Source organism: Enhydra lutris, unplaced genomic scaffold, assembly GCF_002288905.1.
Source record: "Enhydra lutris kenyoni isolate GAN:26980312 unplaced genomic scaffold, ASM228890v2 scaffoldscaffold82, whole genome shotgun sequence".
Lineage (NCBI taxonomy): Eukaryota > Metazoa > Chordata > Mammalia > Carnivora > Mustelidae > Enhydra > Enhydra lutris.
The window spans coordinates 2971006-2994251 of NW_019154166.1; the positions used below are offsets into that span (position 1 = coordinate 2971006).

General features: G+C 48.2%; 1 protein-coding gene across 2 annotated transcripts in view; it reads left to right on the top strand.

Moving 5' to 3' along the window:
• The first annotated feature begins 900 nt into the window (after nucleotides 1-900).
• LOC111161145 (nudE neurodevelopment protein 1 like 1) overlaps nucleotides 901-23246 on the top strand; it is a 30401-nt gene continuing 8055 nt past the window's right edge. The window contains exons 1-7 of one of the 2 annotated variants that reach the window (XM_022524665.1): nucleotides 901-1028; nucleotides 9265-9362; nucleotides 11130-11283; nucleotides 12383-12531; nucleotides 14175-14311; nucleotides 16375-16548; nucleotides 20119-20210. In XM_022524665.1, coding sequence (XP_022380373.1) covers nucleotides 9277-9362; nucleotides 11130-11283; nucleotides 12383-12531; nucleotides 14175-14311; nucleotides 16375-16548; nucleotides 20119-20210 — 792 coding nt within the window. In that variant the 5' untranslated portion in view covers nucleotides 901-1028; nucleotides 9265-9276. Of the gene's footprint in view, nucleotides 1029-9264; nucleotides 9363-11129; nucleotides 11284-12382; nucleotides 12532-14174; nucleotides 14312-16374; nucleotides 16549-20118; nucleotides 20211-23246 lie in introns of those variants that run through there. The other variant, XM_022524664.1, reaches the window with a different exon arrangement.

Sequence of the window (23246 nt, forward strand, 5' to 3'; positions counted from 1 at the left end):
CACATTGTGCACTCAAAGTTCCCAGAGTTGTTTTTTTTTTTTTTTTTTCCAGAGTTGTTTTTTAAAAGAGCTCCGTTCTAGCTTCCGCTCCCCAAGCCGTTGCTCAGCCTCATCTCCCCCCTTTCTGAGCTAAGCACCCCTCGGCCCTCTTCCCTCCCAAGTCACCTAGGAGGCCAGGCTTCAGGGGCCCCAGGGCGATACACCCCCAAACAAATGTACGCTCAGATATGCAAAATACGTAAGTGGATGTCACTTGTATTCCCCCCAGCGAATCCATTCATTCTGATCAACAAGTATTTGAGCGCCCACTTAGTGTGCAAGCTCCCCGGTGGGAACGAGAAAGACCTGGGTGGGGGGGTCCTGCTCTCCGGGCATTTACAGTCTGCGGGGGAAGACAAGTCCGGGCACACAGTGCCAGCCAGAGGGAGAGCGCGAACAGCACGCAGATCCCCGTGGGAGTGACGAGCGGGACGGGGATACCCCTGTTACTCTGCAGGGTGCTCGGGGGTGTGCTACGGAATGAGATCAGACCCGAGAGTCGCGTTACGAACGGGCGCCCGGACACACGGACACTCGAAGGACCTCGGTGGCTGAAAAACGCGGAGGCTAGAGGGTGTCACTCCCGCACCCCCCTCCCTGGGGCGTCACTTCCCGGACCCGCTCAGCTGTTTTGGGGGAGCCGCGGCGACTGAGGGCGCCTGCGCAGAGGCCGCCGCCAGCCTGACGTCAGCGCGCCGGGCCCGGCCCGCCCCCCTCCCCCCGCGTGACGCCATCCCCGCCGCAGCCCCGCCCCGGCCGCGCTCGCGCTCGCGCGCATGCTCCGGGCCCCGCCCCCGTGCGTCACAGAATGGCCTCGGACACCGAGGCGGCCCCTGACGTGTCGGGGAGGAGCCGGGCGCCGAGGTGCGCGGAGTGGAGCTTTGGGCTGCGGAGGGGAGCCGAGCCGAGTGGCTGGGCGGGCCTGGCCGGCCAGCGGAGCGGAGACGTCGGTCGAGCGGCGGCGAACATGTGCTTTTGACACATTGAAGGTGAGCGGGCGGTGCGGGGCCGCTCCCGAGGGGGCCGGGCCGGGTGGCGGCGCCGAGGCCTGTCCCCGGGGGAGCCCGCCGCGCCCGTGGGCCGGGTGCGAGGCCCCACCGGGCCGAGTCGGGCCCGGGCTCTGGGGGCGGCCGGCCCCGGGCGACTGTTCCAACCGCTCTAACTGCCCCCCGCAACCCCTGCCCGCCCCGGTCCGAGGTGTGGTCCAGGGAGGGGGTGCCGGGGCCGGGGCGAGGGGTGCGCGGACGCAGGCCGGGACGTGGCACCGCGAGCCGGGGCGCTGGTGGCCGCGGCGCGCCCAGCCCTCCCCCGCCTCCCCCCGAGCGCCCTGGGCGGGCAGGCTGTCGGCCGGCTCGGATTCCCAGGTCCCGGGGCCTCTCCGCGCGGGGGGCGGCAGCGGCCCACGTCGGGCTTCGTTGGCATCCCCGTGACTCCCCTTCCCTCCTGGAGTTCGCAGAAGTGTCCCCAGACGGGTTCGGGTTGCCTGTCTGCTCGCCTTTTTTTTTTCTTTCCTTCCTTTTTTTTTTTTTTTTTTTTTTTGGCTGGTAAGCAACGAAGTCACCTTTTAAGTTTTGCCGAGGCAGTGCGGGTTCCTTCGGTGTTGATAATTACACTCTAATTCGGCAGCACCTTGACGCGTCTCAGAACGCTGCTTGCTGTCTCGGGAGCCTCATCTCCCTGGGTGGTGCCTGATTGTTACCTCCATTGCACGGATGGGGAAGTTGAGCCCAGCTGGGGTGGGTGGGAGGAGGAAGTGATCTACGCTGCAGTTTGGATTCCACCAGTTGGTGAGTGGCTTCGTTTGGATCAGAATTTATGGCTCTAGCCTCGACGTTACGGGGTGTGTGTGTGTGTGTGTGTGTGTGTGTGTGTGTGTGTGTGATTTTTATACCCTTCTCAGCTAGAAAGCACAGCAGAAAATTTGGCTTGCTGAAAATATGCCAGAAGCTAGTAGGAAGAAGATGCATTCGATTATTTTTGAGCAGACTTACTCAGGATAAGAACTGCTACTCGGGGGGCGCCTGGGTGGCTCAGTGGGTTAAGCCGCTGCCTTCGGCTCAGGTCATGATCTCAGGGTCCTGGGATCGAGTCCCGCATTGGGCTCTCTGCTCAGCAGGGAGCCTGCTTCCCTCTCTCTCTCTCTCTCTCTCTCTCTCTCTGCCCGCCTCTCCGTCTACTTGTGATCTCTCTCTCTCAAAAAAAAAAAAAAAAATTTTAAAAAAAAAAAAAAAAAACCTGCTACTGGGGCGGGGGTAGGGTGGTGGGAATGCCTGGGTGGCTCAGACGGTTAAGTGTCTGCCTTTGGCTCAGGTCGTGATCCCAGAGCCCTGGAATCGAATCCCGCATTGGGCTTCCTGCTCATCCGAGGCTCTGCTTCTCCCTCTCCCTCTGCCACTCCCCCTGCTTGTGCTCTCTCTCAAATAAATAAATATCTAAAACAAAAAAACAAAAAACTGATACTGGGTCGTTAAGAAAATCGTTCTCTGTCTGAAATGTTCATGGGTCGCTGGCTAATTGTTCTGTCTGATGAACTGTGTTGCTCTTAATCCACTTCTGAAATAGGGTAATGGCTTTGCTAAATCGTGCAGCACTAAGTCATGGGTTGAAGAGAAGTAACGGGGAGAGGAGGAAGATAGCTCTTCTGAATTTTTTTTAAAGATTTTATTTATTTATTTGACAGAGATCCCAAGTAGGCAGAGAGGCAGGCAGAGAGAGAGAGGGAAGCAGGCTTCCCACCAAGCAGAGAGCTGGATGTGAGGCTCCGTCCCAGGACCCCGAGATCACGACCTGAGCCGAAGCAGAGGCTCAATCCACTGAGCCACCCAGGCGCCCCAGCTCTTCTGAATTTTTATTAAAACTAATATTTAAAACTGAGAGATTAGAAGTAAAAAAGAAAACCTTGGGCTGGCCCTGGTTAGAGGCTGACCTGGTCCGCACAGCAGTTGCTAAATCTTACAAAGCTATTCTTTTGCAGTTCGGTGTAGACTTGTTAAATAAATTGAAGTTGGATAAGGGACATTCAGAATAAGTGGAAACCTCAGTAAAAACTTAGATCTGCCTTTCATGACATCTGCAAAACTTGTTTTTATTCTCAAATTTTTTTTAAGATTTTATTTATTTAACGGAGATCACAAGGAGGCAGAGAGGCAGGCAGAGAGAGAGAGGGAAGCAGGCTCTCTGCTGAGCAGGGAGCCTGATGCGGGGCTCTCCTGAGACCCTGGGATCGTGACCTGAGCTGAAGGCAGAGGCTTTAACCCACTGAGCCACCCTGGTGCCCCGGGAGATCGTATTTATGATCAGCTTTGAAAAGGAAAGAATTCTGTAAATGTCACCTTTGGGAGAAGTAGATTTTGGTTCAAAGGCACGTATCACCTACAGTGAGTTCCAGAAGAACTCTCTCAGTCTCATTAGTCGATACTACAACTTTTAATAGAATGGCAATATCATAGGAGATGGATATATATATATATATTTACCATTGCACTAAAAGTAGCTTCTGGGTAAGTGTAGCATTTTGGACAGGCTGTTTTACACCCAGATGAGTTGATTTTGTCAGTTGCTGACCATCTGAAGGTCACGTACAGTGTGATAATGCCCCATGTAGAAGTTGTCGTACTTTTGAGATCCATCCTCCCATCTGTATGAGACATGGGATGGAGGGAAGGTTTGGGTAGCAGGGGAGAGTACATAATTATCTGCTTTTATTTCAGCCTCATAAGATTATCGATGTATCATTAAAGCTTTTTAAAAAAAATTTTTGAGCAGTGAATTTTTCCATATTGGCTAACTTTCTGTAGCCTTAGTATCTCCAGTTACATAGTTTCAAATAACACAGTGAACACATCCTCCCACTGTAACCTGAAGCAAACTGAACAGACTGTCTTTACAGGCTGGAGAAGGTCTTTTGAATATCTGCAGTGGTGGCAAATTTTGGTCATTTGTAAAAATTCTGATATTTGGAAAGGGTATTCCTTTATTTATTTATTTATTATTTTTATTTTTAAAGATTTTATTTATTTATTTGACAGAGATTACAGGTAGGCAGAGAGACAGGCAGAGAGAGGGGAAGCAGGCTTCCCGCTGAGTAGGGAGCCCGATGCGGGGCTCAATCCCAGCACTCCGGGATCATGACCTGAGCGGAAGGCAGAGGTTTAACCCACGGAGCCACCCTGGCACCCCTGGAAAGGGTATTTCTGATGAATAAAATCAGAGTGATAAAGTTGGATAAAGCAGTCAGGAAGCAGTAAGAATGAGGTGTGACCACAAAGAAATAACTTTTTTTCCCCCCGTTTTTAATTTTGTTCTTCAGGGCTATTCCAAAAGAGGTTTTAAAAAGTGTTTTCAGGAATGGTGGTATCACGGGACTACGTATATAGCTTCTGGAAGAGATTGAGGGATCGTTTGTAGGTTATAAATGCCGAAGCACATTTATTTTGCAGTCATACTTAAGAGATTCACTGCTGAACTATTTTTTTTTTCACAATTTAATAAAATTTATGCTGCATATACTATGTGCCAGGCTCTGTACTAAGTACTTTACAAATACTTATTCCCCTAATCTTCCCTTAATCTTCATAACAGCCCTATTTTAATTATTATCCCCATTGGGCAGGTGAGGAAGGGGGGGGCACAGAGTGGTTGAGTAACCTGCCCAAGGTTATCCAGCTAGTGAATAGAGGAGTCTGACTCCAGGGTCAGGGCTCTGCACTGCTACGCTGTGTTGCTTCTACCCCTTGTTTCCAGGCTGAATGTCTTTAATTGGTTTCTTCTGGAAAAGATGGTCATTTTAATAAAAGGTTTCAGTTGTAAATTATACTGTTTACGGGACCAATAAACAGGTTGTAAAAGTAGCCTGTTAATTGGAAAAATTGGCGTCAACATTCAGTTTGCGTAAGATTCAGCAAGAAAATAGGAGATGCACGTGTGAAATAAAAACACACTAATAAGTGGTTTTGCTACTGTTACTTGGCGCTGAACTAAGGAGTTGGATAGGCAGGACACAAGAAATGGAGTTGGATACTGAAAAAGCCTCTCAGGAAACTCTGTTTATAACCCAAGTCATCAGGGAATGCTGATGGCAATATTGGTGATTGTGTTAAGAATGTGGCCGCATTTAAGCAACAAAAATCAGGAATAAATGGATACTTTATAGGACACCCAGAAGTGTAAACAGATTCCTTGGGGAACACAACTTAGAGCGACCTCACCCAGGAAAGTTTCACGTTGGGCATGTGCGTGATAAGCTGGCGGCAGTCCTGCTACAGATAGAGTTTGTTTGTAGAAGGATTGGCTCCATGTTAAATACATTCAAATAAATATTAGGTGCAAGGACGGCATCTGATAGTCACGAACTTCCGTAAGGACTCTGGGCCATGGACCACACGATCCCCCAGGAGCAGTTGCTGCCTAGTAACAGGAAGAGCCCTGAAAACTTCACAAGTATCCTACCTGTGAAGAAAATGTTGAAATACCGAAGAGGCTTGAGTCACCCAATTCCAGAAAGGCACACATGCCACCTAGACCAGGTGCAGAGCATGGCAGTGACGTCCCTGTGGGACCAAGATGGCTGCCAGGTGACTGTAAGCTACAAAGTATATAATCAGCAAATTAAGAATTTTCGACTTAAGATACTTAATTTAAAAATGTTGTATGTAGAGGTCAGGACCTTCTTATACTGTGTTTTCACTTCTCTGGAATTTTCACTTGCTTTTTTTCAAGATTTTATTTTTAAGTAATCTCTATCCCTAACAGGGGCTTGAACTCGCCACCCTGAGGTCAGCAATCACACAGCCTCCTGACTGAGCCAGCCAGGTGTACCCCTTGTGCTTTCATCACAAGCTCAGATGGATCTCGATTCCCAGGCTGCCTGTGACACGGGACTCCTCGTTTCCCCTGGAGTCACCCATGTGGCTGAACGGGGCCCGGCTTCATCTGGGGCCTTATCTTCCTTGCAGTCTTGAGTCGGAGCCGCTGTTCCTTGCACCCGGTGCTGCCCTGGTGTGGTTTTCTCCGCCTTCTGTAACTGTCTCAGGAAGTGTGTGGGAGGTCATCCTCCTGCGTTCTTGCAGGAGAAAAAAATTCTCTCATTGTCTGGATTACCTGTTTCCGCTCAGTTCAGTAGCTCCTAGGATTTTCTTGTGTTCCTGGGTCTTCTCATTTGTCTGGTGCTTCTCGGTTGTCCATTTCTATTAGAGACCGAAGGGCTGGACGGTGATTATTTTAGATAGCAAGTGTGTGGCTGTGGCTCCCAGGCTCTGCCCAGCGAGTTCCCTCTACCCCCGTTCTTTGGGGCGGAGCCTGTTTGGAGCTTGTACGGGGCTGTGGACGTGGCCTGGCGTGCGTCAGACTGGCCATGTCTAGCAGGCAGTGCTGGGTCTTACAGGCCTGATGGAGTACGTGGTGGTGCCCTGTGAGGCAGAAATAAACTGCTCACAAGTGTTTTTTTGCTTCCACTATTCCCGAAATAGGAATTTACGTCTTCATAAAGGAAAGCAGTACTTTAGAAAGTAGAGAGGGACTAATGAGAGGAAGAGTATAAGTCATTTCAAACATTTGTTGAATTTCTCCCATGTTCCCTTAAATAAGACACTGGTTCTGCCCTCAAGGAACCAGCTGGAGAGACTTCCCTTTCATTAAAAAAAAAATATTTCTTATTTGAGGGAAAGTAAGTAGCAACGAACTTTGCTTCTTGCGTGCCTGTGATCTTCCTAACATTTTACAAAGCCATAATTTATTGGAGTGTGTGTATCAGCATCTGAATATTTGAACTGCTCATAGATACGTGGTTGCCAGTGTTGGAAGGATGAGTGGAGGACCTGTACCCATGAGGTTCTTCAGGGCTGGATTCATAGATTTCAGATGGATTTCAATTTTGGGAAAGACCTTACGGAGAGCATTCAAGGGACACACTGATTGTTGCCTCACCTTGAGGTGCCGCTTCGTGCAGTGATTGTGTCTTGATCTGGATTGTTAATATGAAATCTGCCCCTTAACCTCCATGAGACAGGAGGCAGGAGTTCTCAAGAGTTGTTGAAACCACGGGGTGATACCTTCAGGGTTTTGGATATTCTTTTGAAGTACAAATACTTCTGTTCGACCAGCCTCACCCTCATTAACCCCTTACTACAAACTGTAGCTATAAATAAGATCACCCTACAACTGGGGACATGGAGTGCGAATGGGGATCTCTGATGATGTAAAATCGATCCGTAATATTTAGTAGTCACTGTGCAGACTTGAAGAGACCGGTCATCTGCTCCAGACTCTCATGAGAGGAGAAAACGGAGACCTTGAGGGGTTAAGCGGACGGCTTAAGGAGTTGAATGGCAGAATCGGAACCTGAGAGCCCAGTTCAGGCAGGCCTCCCCGTTCGTGAGGTTTCCATTTTCATGCGCTGTGGGCTCTCAGCGCATGTCCAAGAGTGGAGTGGTCCAGCCAAGGGAGGGCTGACGGCACTGGAGGGGGCCTGCCTGGGGTGCCAGGTACCCCTCCAGTACCTCACCTGACACGTAGCAGTAACTCAGTAAATGCTTGGAAGTACTTGTACTTCTCTGAGCCAGGCATTACGCCTGGTGCCATGAGGTGCGCAAAGCATGGTCAAGAATCCATCTCTTTTCAGAGAACTCAGACGGCTTGGTCATTTCGGGTAATTGGAAGATCGGCGAAGATGCCGAAAGTCAGAGAAGGTGGCGTGGTCCGGAAAGACTCGGCTCCGACAGAACGTGCCGGTCAGCCTCCAGCTAAGTGTGTTGAGTTACGCGTTTATATCACTCAGCGAGATATCACTCTCTTACCTCTTGGCACGCTTGCCCTGAAGCGGGAGTTTCTGGTCTGTGGCTTCTTGCTCAGCCTGTATGAGTAGCTTGTGCTGTGTGAACTCTGGGCTTCTCTTAATTTACTTTTAAAGCCGCTCGTTAGTTCTTGCTGCCGAGTGTGCATTAGGTGGATTTAATTTTGGTTTCGTTTAGCTGATGTCACTGAAAATCTATTGTGCAGACCTGGCCCTGGGTCGAAATAAGAATGATACACAGCTTGACGGGGACACAGGTTTCAGCAAGTGCTTTACCGTGTGGGAAGTCTGTCCGGGAAAGCAGTTGTGGGGTGTGATGTAACAAGAGCGTGGCAGATTTCAGTGCTGTCTGAGGGCAAGAAAGGCTTTCTGGAAAAGATGACAGCTAGGTTTTCAAGGACACATAGGAGCTTTCTAAATGCACTAGGAAGGGAGAGCCGTTCCAGGCGGAGGAAACAGCCAGGCCTGAAACAGAATGTCACGTTCAGACCGTTTTGATCAGTGTTGTTGGAACACAAAGTGTGATGCGTGGGAAGGGGGTTGTAGGAGGGAGGGCAGGCATTTTGCTCCAGGTATGAATGTAGAGTGAGCCCAGGGTCCGTGGCATTTCATTTTCTGGCCAGCCAATCGGGGTTTTTAGGTGGTCAGTCCAAATGTGATGTCACAGATATTCCACACCTCCCCCCTGCCCCCCGTGCTTTAGGAGAGCAACCAAGATGAGAGAGCATTAAAGTTGGGGATGAGTGAGCTCGTGGAGGAAGCTTTGGACTTCAGATAATTAAGTTTTTAGAACTGTAATAATAGTGAATTACTGAGAACGTGGTCCCTGACTTGCTAGCGCGTCACTGGGCGCAGGCTCTGCTAGGTCTCCTGAAGCGGTTGTGCGGCAAGGAGGGACACGCAGGAGGAGCGTCAGCTTGGACAGTGACCTTGTTTCTGTCACCTGATTCCCGGAAGACCGGCTGCTGGGGCCTGGGGTGTGGGACGGTCCTGTGGGGCCGGTTCACTGGGAGCTGGTACCTCTACCCAGAGTGCCCCACGTGCCTTTCCACCCGACCATGCTGCGGATCTCCTGTCCTGACGTTGTCCGTGGGCCTGGTGGGCCCTGAGGTTGGGGCAGTAAAGTGATTTATGTGTCTGACTTAGAGTCGTTATTTGCTCTCAGAACCTGTCGTGTTTACCTCCCTCCAGAATGCTGATTTAATGTCCCAGATTTTAGACTTTTAGATTCCTGTGTTCTCTCTTTGGAAATTTTTTCTTATTTCGTAGGATTTCATTTTTAACAGCTGTCATTTATTGACTGGTTGATTGTAAGCTCTCCGCGCAGTGCGGGGCTTGACATGCCCCGGAGGTCAAGAGCTGCCCCCTCCGCCGCCCAAGAGCCAGGTGCCCCTGTTCTCTGTTTAACGTCATAGGTTGTCTTTAATATTTCACAGGCTTTCTTGATCATGGATGGTGAAGATATACCAGATTTTTCAAGTTTAAAGGAGGAAACTGCCTACTGGAAGGAACTTTCCTTGAAGTATAAACAAAGGTAATGTTGGAAAGCATCCTGAAAATAGGGGAGGGCATTTAGAATATGCCATTTCTAGCCAATGTGTTTTATTTATTTATTTAAGCATAAAGCTGAATTTAGAGTTTCAGATTTAGGTTTGGGATTCTGGAAATAGTCATAGCATTGCTGTATTGAAATAGTATGAAAATGCATAAATCTTTATTACTCAAATTATTGTTATTATTTTAAAAAATATTTTATTTATTTATCTGGCAGATAGAGATCACAAGTAGGCAGTGAGGCAGGCACAGAGAGAGAGAGAAAGGAGGAAGCAGGCCCCCTGCCGAGCAGAGGGCCTGATGTAGGACTCGATCCCAGGACCCTGAGATCATGACCGGAACCGAAGGCAGAGGCTTTAACCCACTGAGCCACCCAGGCGCCCCTGTTACTCAGATTATTAAAACAATAAGAAAACTTCACGTTTGTGATTTCTTCTGGTCGTTAACCTCCTTTTGTGCTTACTGCATTTGGCCATCCTGGGCCTGCTGTGTGTGCCCTGATTCCACCGCCTTGTGCAGTCTTTGGAGATGCCAGTGGGCTGTGTGGGGCACGCACAGCAGTGTCTAGTTCTCTCCAGGCAAGCGTTGTCCGTGTCGGGAGCCAGCAGAGCTGGGAAGGGGGAGAGAAGAGTTTCACGGGTATGGAGCATTTTATAAAGTCTCACTTATTTTAATTAGTTGGGGAAGCTTTACATAATGACCTTTGAGCACCAACATTTGTCTTAGATTTCTTTTTAAAACATCCTCTAACATACACACATGTTTTCCTGCTTTTGTTTACAGAGCTTGTTATCAAACTTTTTACCACTGTTTCATTGTTATTGTTGAAGGCTGTTCCTGTATTGTGCCCATGGATCTAGAAGGCTCTGTCTGCAGCAAGAGTTCTTAATCTTTTTTATGCCATAGGTGCCTTAATAGGCTGGGGAAACCTGTGGACCCCTTCTCAGAATAACACTTTCAAATGGATAAAATTAAATAATAGAGGGGCTCCTGGGCGGCTCAGTCAGTTAAGTGTCCCACTCTTGGTTTCTGCTCTGGTCATGATCAGGTCATGGGAGTGAGCCCCGCGTTGGGCTCCGTGCTCAGCGGGGAGTCTGCCTGGGACTCTCTCCCTTCCTCTCTCTGCTCCTCCCCTCCTCACTGTGGGCACTCTTTCTCTTTCTCTCTCAAATAGAGAAAAATCTTAAAAAAAAAAAAAAAAAAGAATTACAAAGGAGAACAACTGTATTGAAAAACATTACCTAAATATTAAACTACTTTGTGGTGTATTGTATGTGCTGCTTTATTTATACCTTAAATAAGAAGGATCTAGTCGTGAGTATATAAAATGTGAGTCCTCTGGGCCTTTAAAAATTTTTTTAAATTTTTAAATTTTCTAAAAAGCCTTTATTTATTTGAGAGAGAACCCGAGAGAGCGAGCAGGAGCCGGGCAGAGGGAGCGGGACCAGCAGACCGCCTGGCTGAGCAAGGAGCCCAGCGTGGGGCTTGGTTCCAGGACTGTGACCTGAGCTGAAAGCAGACACTTAACCGACTGAGGTCCCCAGGGGCCCCCCTTTTGGGCCTTTTAACTCACTTTCACTGAACCCCCGAATACAGAGTCAGAGCTGCAGAACTGGTGGTCTTTACTGTGTAGTGTAGTTTACGGTGGTGCCGGCGCCCAGGCCGCATTCTTGAACTGGCGGTGATCATCTTTGGGCTGACTCTGCTTCCTGCTTTGACTCCTCGTTCCCACGTGATCTCTGATCAGCTTCCAGGAGGCTCGGGATGAGCTAGTGGAATTCCAGGAGGGGAGCAGGGAGCTGGAAGCAGAGCTGGAGGCACAGTTAGTACAGGCCGAGCAGAGGAACAGAGACCTGCAAGCTGACAACCAAAGACTGAAGTACGAAGTGGAAGCGTTGAAGGTAACCGGCGGGGGGAGCTGGGGTCTCGCGGGCCGCTCGCGGCAACCTGGGAAATAGAGCTCTTTTCTCGGCGGAGCCTCCAAGCGGCCTGTGGCGGGAAAGTAGCGGAGGCTCAAAGTCAAGTTTTGAAATTAACTTTCCTTTCATGGGACCAGAGACAGATGGCTTGGCGTTGAGGCGTTCACTTAGAAATTCTGTAGCTGTCCGTTTTTTAGCTACACTGCTGCTGTAGTATCGTATTGTAATTCCCATCGTTTTCAGAAGTGGCCCGGCTTGACAGATGGCCTCATTCCAGGTCACTTTAACATTGTATTTGTATGAAATACACGTTTGTTTCATTATTGTTCATAGTCTCTCTAGTTTTGAAGTTCAGTTGGGGTTAAAAAAAATTTCTTTTAAAAAAGGTATTTCCACGAGTGAAAAAATCAGGCCCGTTTGCTGCTGTTCAGCACCGGCCTTTGCCCAGCGCTTGAGCCATCTCTGGGCCCGGCGGAGCGCGGTCTGGGGGAAGGCGGGGAGCTGGGAGCCGTAGTTTGCTCGCGGGGTTCTGAGGGCAGCAGTCTCATGGTTGTACGTCTTTTCAGACACCGTTATTCGATTTCTTTTCTTTTTTTTTTTTTTTTTATGTTTGTGCTTTTTTTTTTTTTTTAAGATTTTATTTATTTATTTGACGGAGATCACAAGTAGGCATAGAGGCAGGCAGAGAGAGAGAAAGGAGGAAGCAGGCTCCCTGCTGAGCAGAGAGCTGGATGCGGGGCTTGATCCCAGGACTCTGGGAACATGACCTGAGCTGAAGGCAGAGGCTTTAACCCACTGAGCCACCCAGGTGCCCCCGGTATTCGATTTCTTTCTGAGAGGAGAGTTGTTGACTCTTGAGATTTGAGTTAAGATACTTGGAATGAATGTGGGTTTTTGGGTTTTTGTTTTGTTTTGTTTTTTCAGTTTTACATGTTATAAGGAGGAGAGGGCTACTTCTCCCATCAGCTCAGATGGGGGGTGAGTTCCTTGGGTCTCCCCCATGTCCGTGTCTTGGGTTACTTCTTTGCTAAGGAGAGCTGTGTTTAGTGATACCCTCGCCTTCCTGTGCCCGCACATCCAGGAGAAGCTAGAGCACCAGTACGCGCAGAGCTACAAACAGGTGTCGGTGCTGGAGGATGACCTGAGTCAGACCCGGGCCATAAAGGAGCAGCTGCACAAGTACGTGCGGGAGTTGGAACAGGCCAACGACGACCTGGAGCGCGCCAAGCGGTGAGCAGGGCCGGGCGTCCGGCTGGTGGCTGCGAGGCAGGTCTGGGTCTCTGCACTCGGCCTGTCCCCTGGGTCTTGGTTCTAGAACATCGCCTTTCGCGGTTTCACGCCCCATCATGTCAGCGCTCACCGCAAATCCTCATGTCCCCAGATTGGATCCTTTGAGGGCTTTCTTTCCCACTGCCCCGCCCCCCGTCGTTCCTGTTGGTTTTCCTCTGAAGCCTGTGTCCTCCGTTCCTCCATCTTTCCCTCCGTGTTCTCAGTCCTCCCATGCTTGTCATCCGCCCTGCGTCTGCTACCTGAAGTCTAGTTTCTTCCTCGCCCATCTGTCTGTCCATCCCTACTCCTCTCCCTTCTCTTGGCCTTTCACACCAGCACATGGGTTTTTCGCGGGTGCCGCTTCCCTCACGGTTGTACGGTGCGGTGTGGCCGGAGCGGCTCCCCTGGGGTTGGAATTTGTTGTTTCTTAACCATCCAAACTGAGATCCTTTCACTGTACGGTTATTGATATGTGGGTGACTCTTCAGTGCCTGGCCCGGTGCTAGAGGGGAGGCTGCCTTGGGTGTGACATGTGGGGATGTTTCTCATGACAACTGCTCCAGCAGGGAGTGCGTGCAGGCGGCTGCAGGGCGTGGAGGATGGAGCCGGGGGCGGAACACGTCGGCCGCTGGTGTTGCAGCTGCCACAGAGTAGGCAAGGAGGAAGGAGGCCAGGCTGGTATAGAGAGGGATGTGAAGGCCGGGAGGCAGGAAGGCTCGGGAGCTGGGCGTATTTCACTTTACAGCTCATGGAGACGGTGTGGCTGACCAGGATGAGGCCAGAGGGTGGTCGGGCCAGGGTGGGGAGAGCCTTGTGTGCTCTCTCCATTCTGGAGGCAAGGAAGGGCTCTTTGAAGAATTTGTTAAGCCTGGGAGTAGCATCAGATTCTGAGTTTCGAGAGGATCATGCTGAGGCATTGGAGGGAGGAGGACCATTTAGGAGCGATCCAGGGTCGGGGGGGGGGCGGTTGAGGAGCTAAGCCAGGGCAGGAGGTTGGAGGAGAGCAGGTGGAGTTGAGAGACCTTTCAACAGTTGAAAGCATTTGGTAAAGTTGGCCAGAGCCTTGAGTTCGAGCTGGAGGTCAGGGAATGATGTTTCTGTAGCAAGTAGCACATAGTAGGGTGGGGTGTGTAGTAGGTGCCCGGCACTGTCTGTTGTAAATGAGTAAGCTGAGGGATGCAGAAGGACGAGTTGGTAGGGACCTGGGACTTCGTGTTTTAAACAGATTCTTAGTTAATTCTTAATGTTCTCTAAAATTGTTGAAAAGTTTTCTTCCTGAAAACATGTAAACTTCAATTGTTCTGTGTTTAAAATCCAGTGGGGAGATACAGTGTGTAATAAACGCCTTCCTTTTAAGGAACTGCGATGAATTTTGGTGGGAATTTAAGAGCATATATTGAATGGCCCAGAGTAGTGGCAGAGATACGAAATGCTGCCAGAGTCTGGAAGGGACTGGGATCCATTCTCGTTCAACCCGGCCAGGCTTTCTAGGTCAGGAAATGCCATGAGAGAAACTGACAGTTTCCTTTTGTATTAGCTATTTGCATGCTATTTATTTAATTCGTGGACTTCAGTTTATTTTATTTTATTTTATTTTATTTTAGGGCAACAATAGTTTCACTGGAAGACTTTGAACAAAGGCTAAATCAGGCCATCGAACGCAATGCATTTTTAGAGAGCGAGCTTGACGAGAAGGAATCCTTGTTGGTGTCCGTCCAGCGGTTAAAGGATGAAGCAAGAGGTAAAATTGACAACTGAACGTTTATCCTTTACCTTACCATCCCTAAGCCCAAGGGCTATGCTAGCTCCAGGAACCGACTTTAAAGCTATGTACGTTATCTACTTTCGTCAAGCACTACGGCTAAGTGCTTTTTAGTGTCTTAATGTCTACAGTGTCAACTGTAAGACGTAGGTAGTATTATCCCCATTTTATAGGTCAGAAAACTGAGGCATGGAGAGTGTGAGTTTTGTCCAAAGTCTTAGAACTTTTTGGTTGTGGGGGACGCCTGGGTGGCTCAGTCAGTAAGTGTCTGCCTTCAGCTCAGGTCATGATTTTGGGGTGCTGGGACTGAGTCCCACATTGGGCTCCCTGCTTACTACGGAGTCTGCTTTTCCCTCTCCTTCTTCGCTCCTTCCTCTGCTCGTGCTCTCCCCCACCGCCCCCAAATTTAAAAAACAAACAAACAAACAAAAACTAAAAAAAAAAACCAAAAAAAACCCTTTTCAGTTGGAATTCAGACCCTGGTCTGTTTTCCAAAACCTTATTAACTGCTACCATTGTGTGTGTCTTGACTGGTTTGTTTAGCTTGTTCCTTTTCACGTCTATGTAAATAATTTTGTGTTAGGCACATAATAGTAACACTGTGTCTGTGCACTTATCGTAGAAACCATTTTCTTCTTTATAATCTGCATTTTACCACATACGAATGAAAGAAGGAGGGAAGAAGAATTTTACTCATTTATTTATTAAAATTTTGTTTATTTAGTTGAGAGAGATCGAGAGAGAGGCAGAGAGAGCACAAGCAGGGGGAGAGTTTGAGGGAGAGGGAGAAACAGAATCCCTGCCAAGCTGGGAGCCCAACCTGGGGCTCGATCCCAGGGCCTGGAGATCATGACCTGAGACAAAGGCAGATGCTTAATCATCTGAGCCACCCAGGCGCCCCAGGAAGAAGAATTTTAAAGGAGGGTGTATAATCATCATAGGTATAAATAGTGTGCAGCAGTCTATCTCTCCTCCCCCTCCTCCAACCCCTGGAAACACCATTCCCCTTTCTGTGTCTGTGAATCTGACGGCTCTAGGAACCTCGCAGACGTGGAGTTACACAGTATCTGGTCTCTTGTGACTGGCTCATTTTCACTTAGTGTAGTATCCCCGTGGCTCATCCGTGCGGTAGCTGGGGCCACAATGTCCTTCCTGTTTGAGGCTGAATAAGTTCCCATTACATGCATATACTGCATTTTCTTTATTTATCCATGGTAGACATTTGGATACATACCCAGAAATGGGGCAAGTTTGTATCCTTTTTTAACATGAGTGTTCTGTACATCAGTTGTGTAACTGGAAAAGAAAACGTTAATTTTAGCTTAAAAATTCAGTATTTGAAAGCAAGAAAAAAATTGCAACTGTTTTGAATACTTCCTTTCTAAAATGATATAGTGCATTTTGATAATAAAAAATACCATCCTGGGCACCTGGGTGGCTCAGTGGGTTAAGCCGCTGCCTTCGGTTCAGGTCATGATCTCGGTCGGGGTCCTGGGATCGAGTCCCACATTGGGTTCTCTGCTCAGCGGGGAGCCTGCTTCCCTCTCTCTCTCTCTGCCTGCCTCTCTGCCTACTTGTGATCTCTGTCTGTCAAATAAATAAATAAATAAAATATTTTATTAAAAAAAAATACCAACCCGTTTAAAATTACAAAAATGAACTTCATTGATTTTGCAGTAATCCCCAAAGTGGATATCATTTCAAAATAAAAACAAAAGCGGTGGAAAGAATATTTAGTTTTGTGTTGTGCAGGCTCACTGCGAGTTCTTTGGACTCTGCTCTTTTTTTTTTTTTTTTAAAACATATGAGCATAGTTAACTGTTGTAGTTAAGAGCATTTGTATTTGATCCTAGCTCTCTCAACGATCATTTAGGCAGTAGAGTTACCATTTTTATACCCCAACAAATAAAAAGTGTTACATAGGAAACCACTTTCAGGAAATCGTAATTTAGGAAGGACGTCTTTATGGCATTTCAGAGGTGACTTTGCTGGATGGATTTGCTTCCTCTGGTGAGTTTTGTTATCTGTGCCCCATTTTGCAGATTTAAGACAAGAACTGGCAGTCCGGGAAAGACAACAGGAGGTAACCAGAAAGTCGGCCCCCAGTTCTCCGACCCTTGATTGTGAAAAGATGGACTCTGCGGTCCAGGCGTCACTTTCTTTGCCAGCCACTCCTGTTGGCAAGGGCACGGAGAACAGTTTTCCTTCACCAAAAGGTTTGTGATGTCTTTTCTTTCTGAACCTGCGGGAGGTTGTCCAGCTGGGGAGGGTTTGCTGGGGAGGCGAGGTGAGGTGCATGTGAGGTTTCAGGGTAGAGTCGCTGTGCGCTGTGAGGTGGAAAGAGAAGTTGGTTTCTGGGGCCACAACCACACGGGGAGCAGGGCGACAGTGGCCCCGTGTAATGTGAGTGGCTCAGTCAGTTACGATGTTAAAAAGTTGAAGGTTTTCAGGCAAAGTTGATCTTTTGATGCTAGCAGTCATCCACACTCATGTCGGAAAATGGAAACAGAAGAAAGAAAGTGGCCTTTCTGCTGTCTTACCCTGGAAGCTGACTACTGTTAACCCTGACTCTCCCTGCCATGAGAACGAACCGATCTTGGGGACTAGACGCCTTCACACGCAGCCTACCAAGACTGGTCGAGCTGCCCTTCACACTCATAAGACTGGCCCAGGCAGACTAGGCCGTCCTCCTACACGCCCCCGTGGCTGCTGTTTTCAGAGGTGACATTTGGAGTCACTGATGACTAGTACATAAAGAATGTTCTTTTGCCATCAGCAAAGGTGTTTTTTAAAAATCTAGATAAGCAGAAAAGCCATTTAGCAGACACTGCATAGAACCCTAGAGAGGAACCCGGAAGCACTTAATTCAGATTTATTTCATTTTTCAGCTTATAGATGTTTCAGCCACTCCCACTCCTTCATACTTTTCTCTTCCCAAAAATGAAGCTCTCTTCCCCCCCCTTTTTTTTTTTAGAGATTTTAATTTGTTTATTTGACAGAGAGATCACAGATCACAGGCAGAGATCACAGGAGTGGGGGAAGCAGGCACCCTGCTGAGCAGAGAGCCCGATGCGGGGCTTGATCCCAGGACCCCGAGACCATGACCTGAGCCAAAGGCAGAGGCTTTAACCCACTGAACCACCTAGACACCCCACCCTCTTTTTTTAATAAAGGATTTTATCTTGCAGAATGATAGGAGAAGGTTTTGTCTCCAGGCAGATAGTGACCTTCTATGTCTGTTCCAGCCCACCCCGTAGCCACTAGCCACATGCGACTCTTTACATTTTTATTAATGTAATCGAGTTAAAATTGGAAATTCAGTTTCTCACTTGGATTAGCTGGAATACTGGTGCTTTGTAGCCCTTGAATAGATAACTCACCCTGCCTTCTCCTAGTCATAAGGTCTCATTCGGTGAGAAGTGTGGCAATGCTGTATAGTGCTGGGTGTTGCTGGGTGTCCTCGTGCTGTTTGTTGCTGAGGACCTAGAGGAGGTTGGGTGTAGATGATGGCAGTCACCAGCAGCCCTCACTGTCCATGTTTCAGAATGGCTCCTTGGGCATTTGAGGATCTCAGAATTCCTAACATTTGAGATTTAACGAAGGTTTGCTTTTAGACGCTAATTAGAATTCTGCAGGTAAGTTCTGAAAATGCGTTACTTAAGCACGAATCAGGATAGTGTGGAGCTTCAGTCGAGGTTAAATCCCAGAGACGTGTACATCCTGTAATAGCTCATTAGAGGTTTAATTCAGGGACTTGGTTGCGCTGAGCCGGGCGAGGTCAGTGGGACGCAGAGCTTGCTCGCTGTGGCACAGGATTAAGATACGTCAGCCCTAAGGCTGGAATCTTGGTCCTGGCAGACGCAGTTTTAGCCGGTGGCAAGGACTTTCACTAACCTGAGAGCTACTGTGTGTTGGCTCCCGGCAGCTGCGTGATGGAGAAGGCGGCACAGAGCTAAGGAGAAGCAGGAGATGAGAGGTCACTGCGAGACCGAGGGGCTGAGCTCGGTGGTCTGCCTGTAACTGCGTTTCATTGGTAACAGCGCCTGTTGCCAAAAAGCATTTAAGACAACTCACCATAAAAGCACAGATTTCATAATTTGAGGAGAATAAGGGAAGAAGAGATCTGGAAGTCCCTGCTGAGAAAAGTATGGCAGCTTCTTCCTATCCCGTCGAGCGCTGGTCGGATGCCGCATGTTATTCTGGATGCCGAGGGGCTCCTGGTAAATCGGTGAAGGCGCTGCCTTCAGGGTGATGATACTCTGGAGGCCAGGGACAGCGAACGGCCGCACAGCAAAGCTACTACGAGCTGATGAGACTCTGGACAGTGGATGAGAGAGTAATAGCTGCGTGAGGGCTTGAGTACTTAGAGTGTGCTAGGCATTTAACGAGTGTATTAACTAATTTAAACTTCACAACGACTTCATAAGTGCTGTTATCAGCCCTCTTCAAAGTGTGGGCCACTTACTAAGGCTCCCACAGTCTGTAGCCATCAGCGGTGGATTTGCCTCTCGAAGTTTAGCTCAAGAGCCCTTACCCATCGTGTACAGTACCTCAAAAGTAAATTGAAAAATGTGCGTGACCGAGAACCTTTGCTGAGGGGCGTTCAAAAAGATGTGACTGTCACACTGGAGAACCCCGATTTTGAACGGGAAGCCTCTTACAGCAGCCGTTGTCCCTGAATCAGTCAGCAATTTAAATTTCTTTTTAATTTAATTTAATTTTTATTTGTTTTTAGCAATTTAAATTTCTAATAAAAGTCAACACAGGGTTTTTTAAGTTGGCAAGTTTTAAAGTTACACTGAAGAATAAATGTGCCAAGGAAAGTTTGGATTAGCTTAATAACAAGAAGCTTTCTCCTTTAGGATACCACAGGCTATTTTAACATTGTAGCAATGAAAGCAGCCTATTTCCAGTGGGACAAACTAATAGTTTAATGGAACTAAAGTATAATGGAAATTCATGTAGGTAAAGTGTCATTTCAGCTGAGAAGAGTGTTCACGACATGGTATTAGTACAATTGGTTATCCTTTTGGGTGAAAAAAGAATTAGGTATTTGTTGAATTAAAAGGATCTAACTGTAAAAAAAAAAACCTAGGAAAGCATTAGGAGGAGAAAGGAGCAACATTTTATAATATTGAGGTGAAGAAGCCAAAACTTCCCCCACTTGTAGAGCAGAAAGTTTGAAAGGTAAATGCCATGCTGAGAAATTCAAGATCGAGGAGAGAAAGGGGGGCCATCTGTGGTGTCCAGTGCCCTAGCCCATCGATTGAAGGAAAGACAACCCAGTACCAAATCATAAATCATAAACATGATTTCCAGAAGAGATTCAAATTTCTAGTTATTAAGGAAACAAAAGAGAAAACAAAATGTCAAATTGACCAAAGAAAAAAAAAGATCACATCTAATATTATTGAGGGCATCGCCGTACAGATCACTGACATTGGTATGACCTTATCAGCGTTTTGGCAGGATCTCTTAAGGTGGATGAAAGGGCCATATCCTCTGGTCCAGCAGTTCTATTTTTAGGAATCTCTTCTCTGGAAATATCCGTCTAGATGTTTTAACGATATGTGCCCTTTTAGCGTTATTCGTGATGTAAAATTGGAGATCGTCTCAATAGCCATCAGTTGAAGGAGACAGTGTATGGTGTCTCCGTTTTATAGCTCGTGTCCCCAGTTTGGAACACCGTATCGACCTGTCACTGAGTGTATCCTGCTCAGGGACACCTGACCACAAAAGGGAAAGACGCCTGCAAGCGTAATCACCCCCCTTTCCTTTCCCTCTAGCTATACCAAACGGTTTTGGTGCCAGTCCGCTTACTCCTTCTGCTCGGATCTCCGCGCTCAACATCGTGGGGGACCTCTTACGGAAAGTTGGGGTGAGTATTCAGCCCTTTAGCCCGAGGTACTGCCCTGGTGTTGAATTCTGAATTTGGGGCGAGAGAAGGAGAAAAAGGGTTCCTTCGTGTGGGGAAGGCTGTGATGATTCAGAGAGGCAGGAGCGTGCAGGGATCCGCTGAGATGGCGGCAGACAAACACGCCAGGGCGCCTGCGGGAGGCCCGGTGCGCTGCGCTCTGGAGATCCCCGGGGCTTTCTTTGGTTTCCCCTTGGCTCTTTCTGCCTCATGACTCCTCCGTCTTTTCCCAAGGTAACTGTTCTCCAGCCTGCTGTGTGTTTTATCCCATTTTTGGGTCCTGTTCTTGCTGTAGGTCGCCCTCTGCGTGGCCTCCCCGTGAGCTCTGTCCCCGGAGGACTTCAGCACTGGCCCCGGACAGGACTTTGTGCTCTTGGTCACGCCCGTCTCCTCGCTCTTGGCCGCTTCAGCTTCTGTGCTATCTCCTTGGCTCTGACCTTGGCTTCCAACTGAGCTTTTGAAGTCTTCCGCTTGTTTTTCTGCTTATTCAGTTTTTGCTTGGTAGAATGCCTGCTCTTTGACCCCATCAGCAGTGGGACTCTGGGTGAATGAGTGAAAGCCATTCTTGCTTTCATTTCTTCCTGCTCCTTGGTGACCCTGCATATGGCTTCCTCTGTCACTGCCGACTCATGGTCTTTTTGGCCGAGGAGGAGACCTGCGGTCCGGGTCAGTCTGGCCATCGGCGTTCGCCTTCCCTGAATCTGGATCTCAGGAAGCAGTTAGATAACTGGGGATTCATGCCACCGTGAAGTTAGCATCTCGTGCGTGGGCTCCCTTTCCTGTTTCCCTGGGCAACTTTTACCTCTCTTCCCCTGAAATCTTCCCCTGAAACTGCCCACTGTCCACCGCCCCTTCACTTACTTGTTTGTGAGAGACATGTTCTGACAAAAGCAGAGATTGGATTTTACTTTACATAATGAAGAAATGGGAGGCCTTTTCTGGCTTATAAAATTATTTTCTGACCATCACATTAATTCCGAATCTGTGTTTCAAATTTGCTATAAAAAGCAACATGCACAAAGTCCATAGAGTAATTTTCCCTCCTAGCATAACCATTTTTAAAAACCTATTTGTTGTAAGAGTTGTGGTATTTGGCTCCAGAAATGAAAATAATGTGCTTATTTTTTGGTATCTTACCAACTTCAAGCAGTAAGATGAAGAGTTTAACTCCCATCTCCCACTTTTTAACTTTGTTCTTTTGGTAATTTTGAAACTTTAAATGGCATGCTTAATCCTGTTTCTGAGTTTATTAGACCGTATCTCAGCTCCTTGCTGCATGTGTCTTTCTCTCTGTCCTGTCATGAACGCTCCATTAGTTGGTTCTGAAAATTGAAAATCAGTGAGCTGCTTCTACGGTACTCCGCCCATGTGTGGGTTGTACGCTGCAGAATCACAGAGGAGAGCCTGAGCTCCTGGGTCGTTTATCTCTGTCACTCAGCAGATGTTTCAGGGATTTTTTTAATCATTTACTCACTCAGAACCATACCACGTGTTTTCATTTTTGTATCAGAGCTGACTTGTATGTTTTTTCCTTCTCTTGGCGTTGTTACTTACCTTCTTTTTCTTGGGGGGTAGAAGAAGCCTGTCCTTTCTCGGCTACGTCTCATGTCTGTAGCTTCTTACCGATGCCCTCTTTCCTGGGTGCCCTGAGGGGCGCTGCCCCAGTTCTCTTCCTGGGCTACTTCTGCCTGTTCCCGGGCTTCATGTCCGCAGCAGCTTTCTCTGGTCCTTGTTTGTTTTGCTTATGATGTTACATAATTTACATAGTTTGTTCAGAAATGGTGCAGAAAGGTGACCTTGGGAGTCCCCGTCTGGCTGATGGTCCACCTTCCGAGAGGCCGCTGGGACCTCGGGTGTGCGGTTCCCCGCCCGCCCCTTGTGCTCTTTGGAGTTTCCCTCCCTGCTTCTCTGTCCCCCTCCGTCCGCTGCCTCAAGCTGGAGGCTCCAGCCCCCGCCCTGCATCCTCTTGCACTGAGAAATCAAGGCCACCTGATCTCCACCTGTCTGTTCTCTTTGACTTCTGTTATCACTCTCCTGTTAGTACCTGTTTGTAGTCGTTCTTCCTTGTTACCGTGGTGCTCCAAGGACCACGTTCCTGCCCACGGCTGACTTTGTCCCTCTGTGCCTTGGATCCCTTCCCTCCCCACCCTCTCATCAGTGTCTCCTGTGCTTTTAGCCTCTTACTGTGTTTCAGTATCTGTGTGTAATCTTCATGGATTGCCACGTGTCACATGTAATATCTGTGTATTATAAACTGCATAATTTTTTAATCTTAAAAAGCGAAAGTAAAAAGCAGCCATTTTTTTTTTTTTTACCCTACATCTGTCTTTAGCTGTCACCCTCGTTCTCTCTTCCCTTCACAGCCAAGCTTTTCGAAAGCAGGCCTCTGTTTATTGTTAGCGTGGGTGATGGCGTGCCCCCTCCCCAGACATCCTGGTCCGGACTCTGATTCCTGCTCCCTCCCCCAGAATCGCTCATCGATGAGCTCAGCACCGTCGAACCCAGTGGACGCTGTTCTGCCCTACTTTTGCTTGGAACATTCAACACTGGCTTTTTTTTTTTTTTTTTTTTTTTTTTTTTTAATGCTTTCTTTCCTTTGCCTTTCTGATGCTGTGTCACGTCTGCCTCCTGCCTTTCTGCCCATTCCTCTGTCATCTCATTGGGTCTTCATCTGCCGCACCCTTCCCGGGTTGATTTTATTCAGAATTCTGTCCTTGAATTCCCCATTCACAGCCTGACTTTGTCTGCTGCCTGGTGTGACATCTTCTAAGTTTTCATTTCTAGACCACGCTCACTCTTTTCCCCAGTGCCAGACTCAGGACTTGCCCTTGCGCGTCTATCCCACTGAGGCCTCAGACGCAGTTTGGGCCTGCTCTGTGATCACGCTCAGCAAGTATTTGAATGAATGAATGTCGTGAATAAGGATGTTAGGGGCTTTCTAATAGTCCCCAACTCAGAAAGGGTCAGGAGACCTGGATTTGTCTACTTGTGCCACATTTT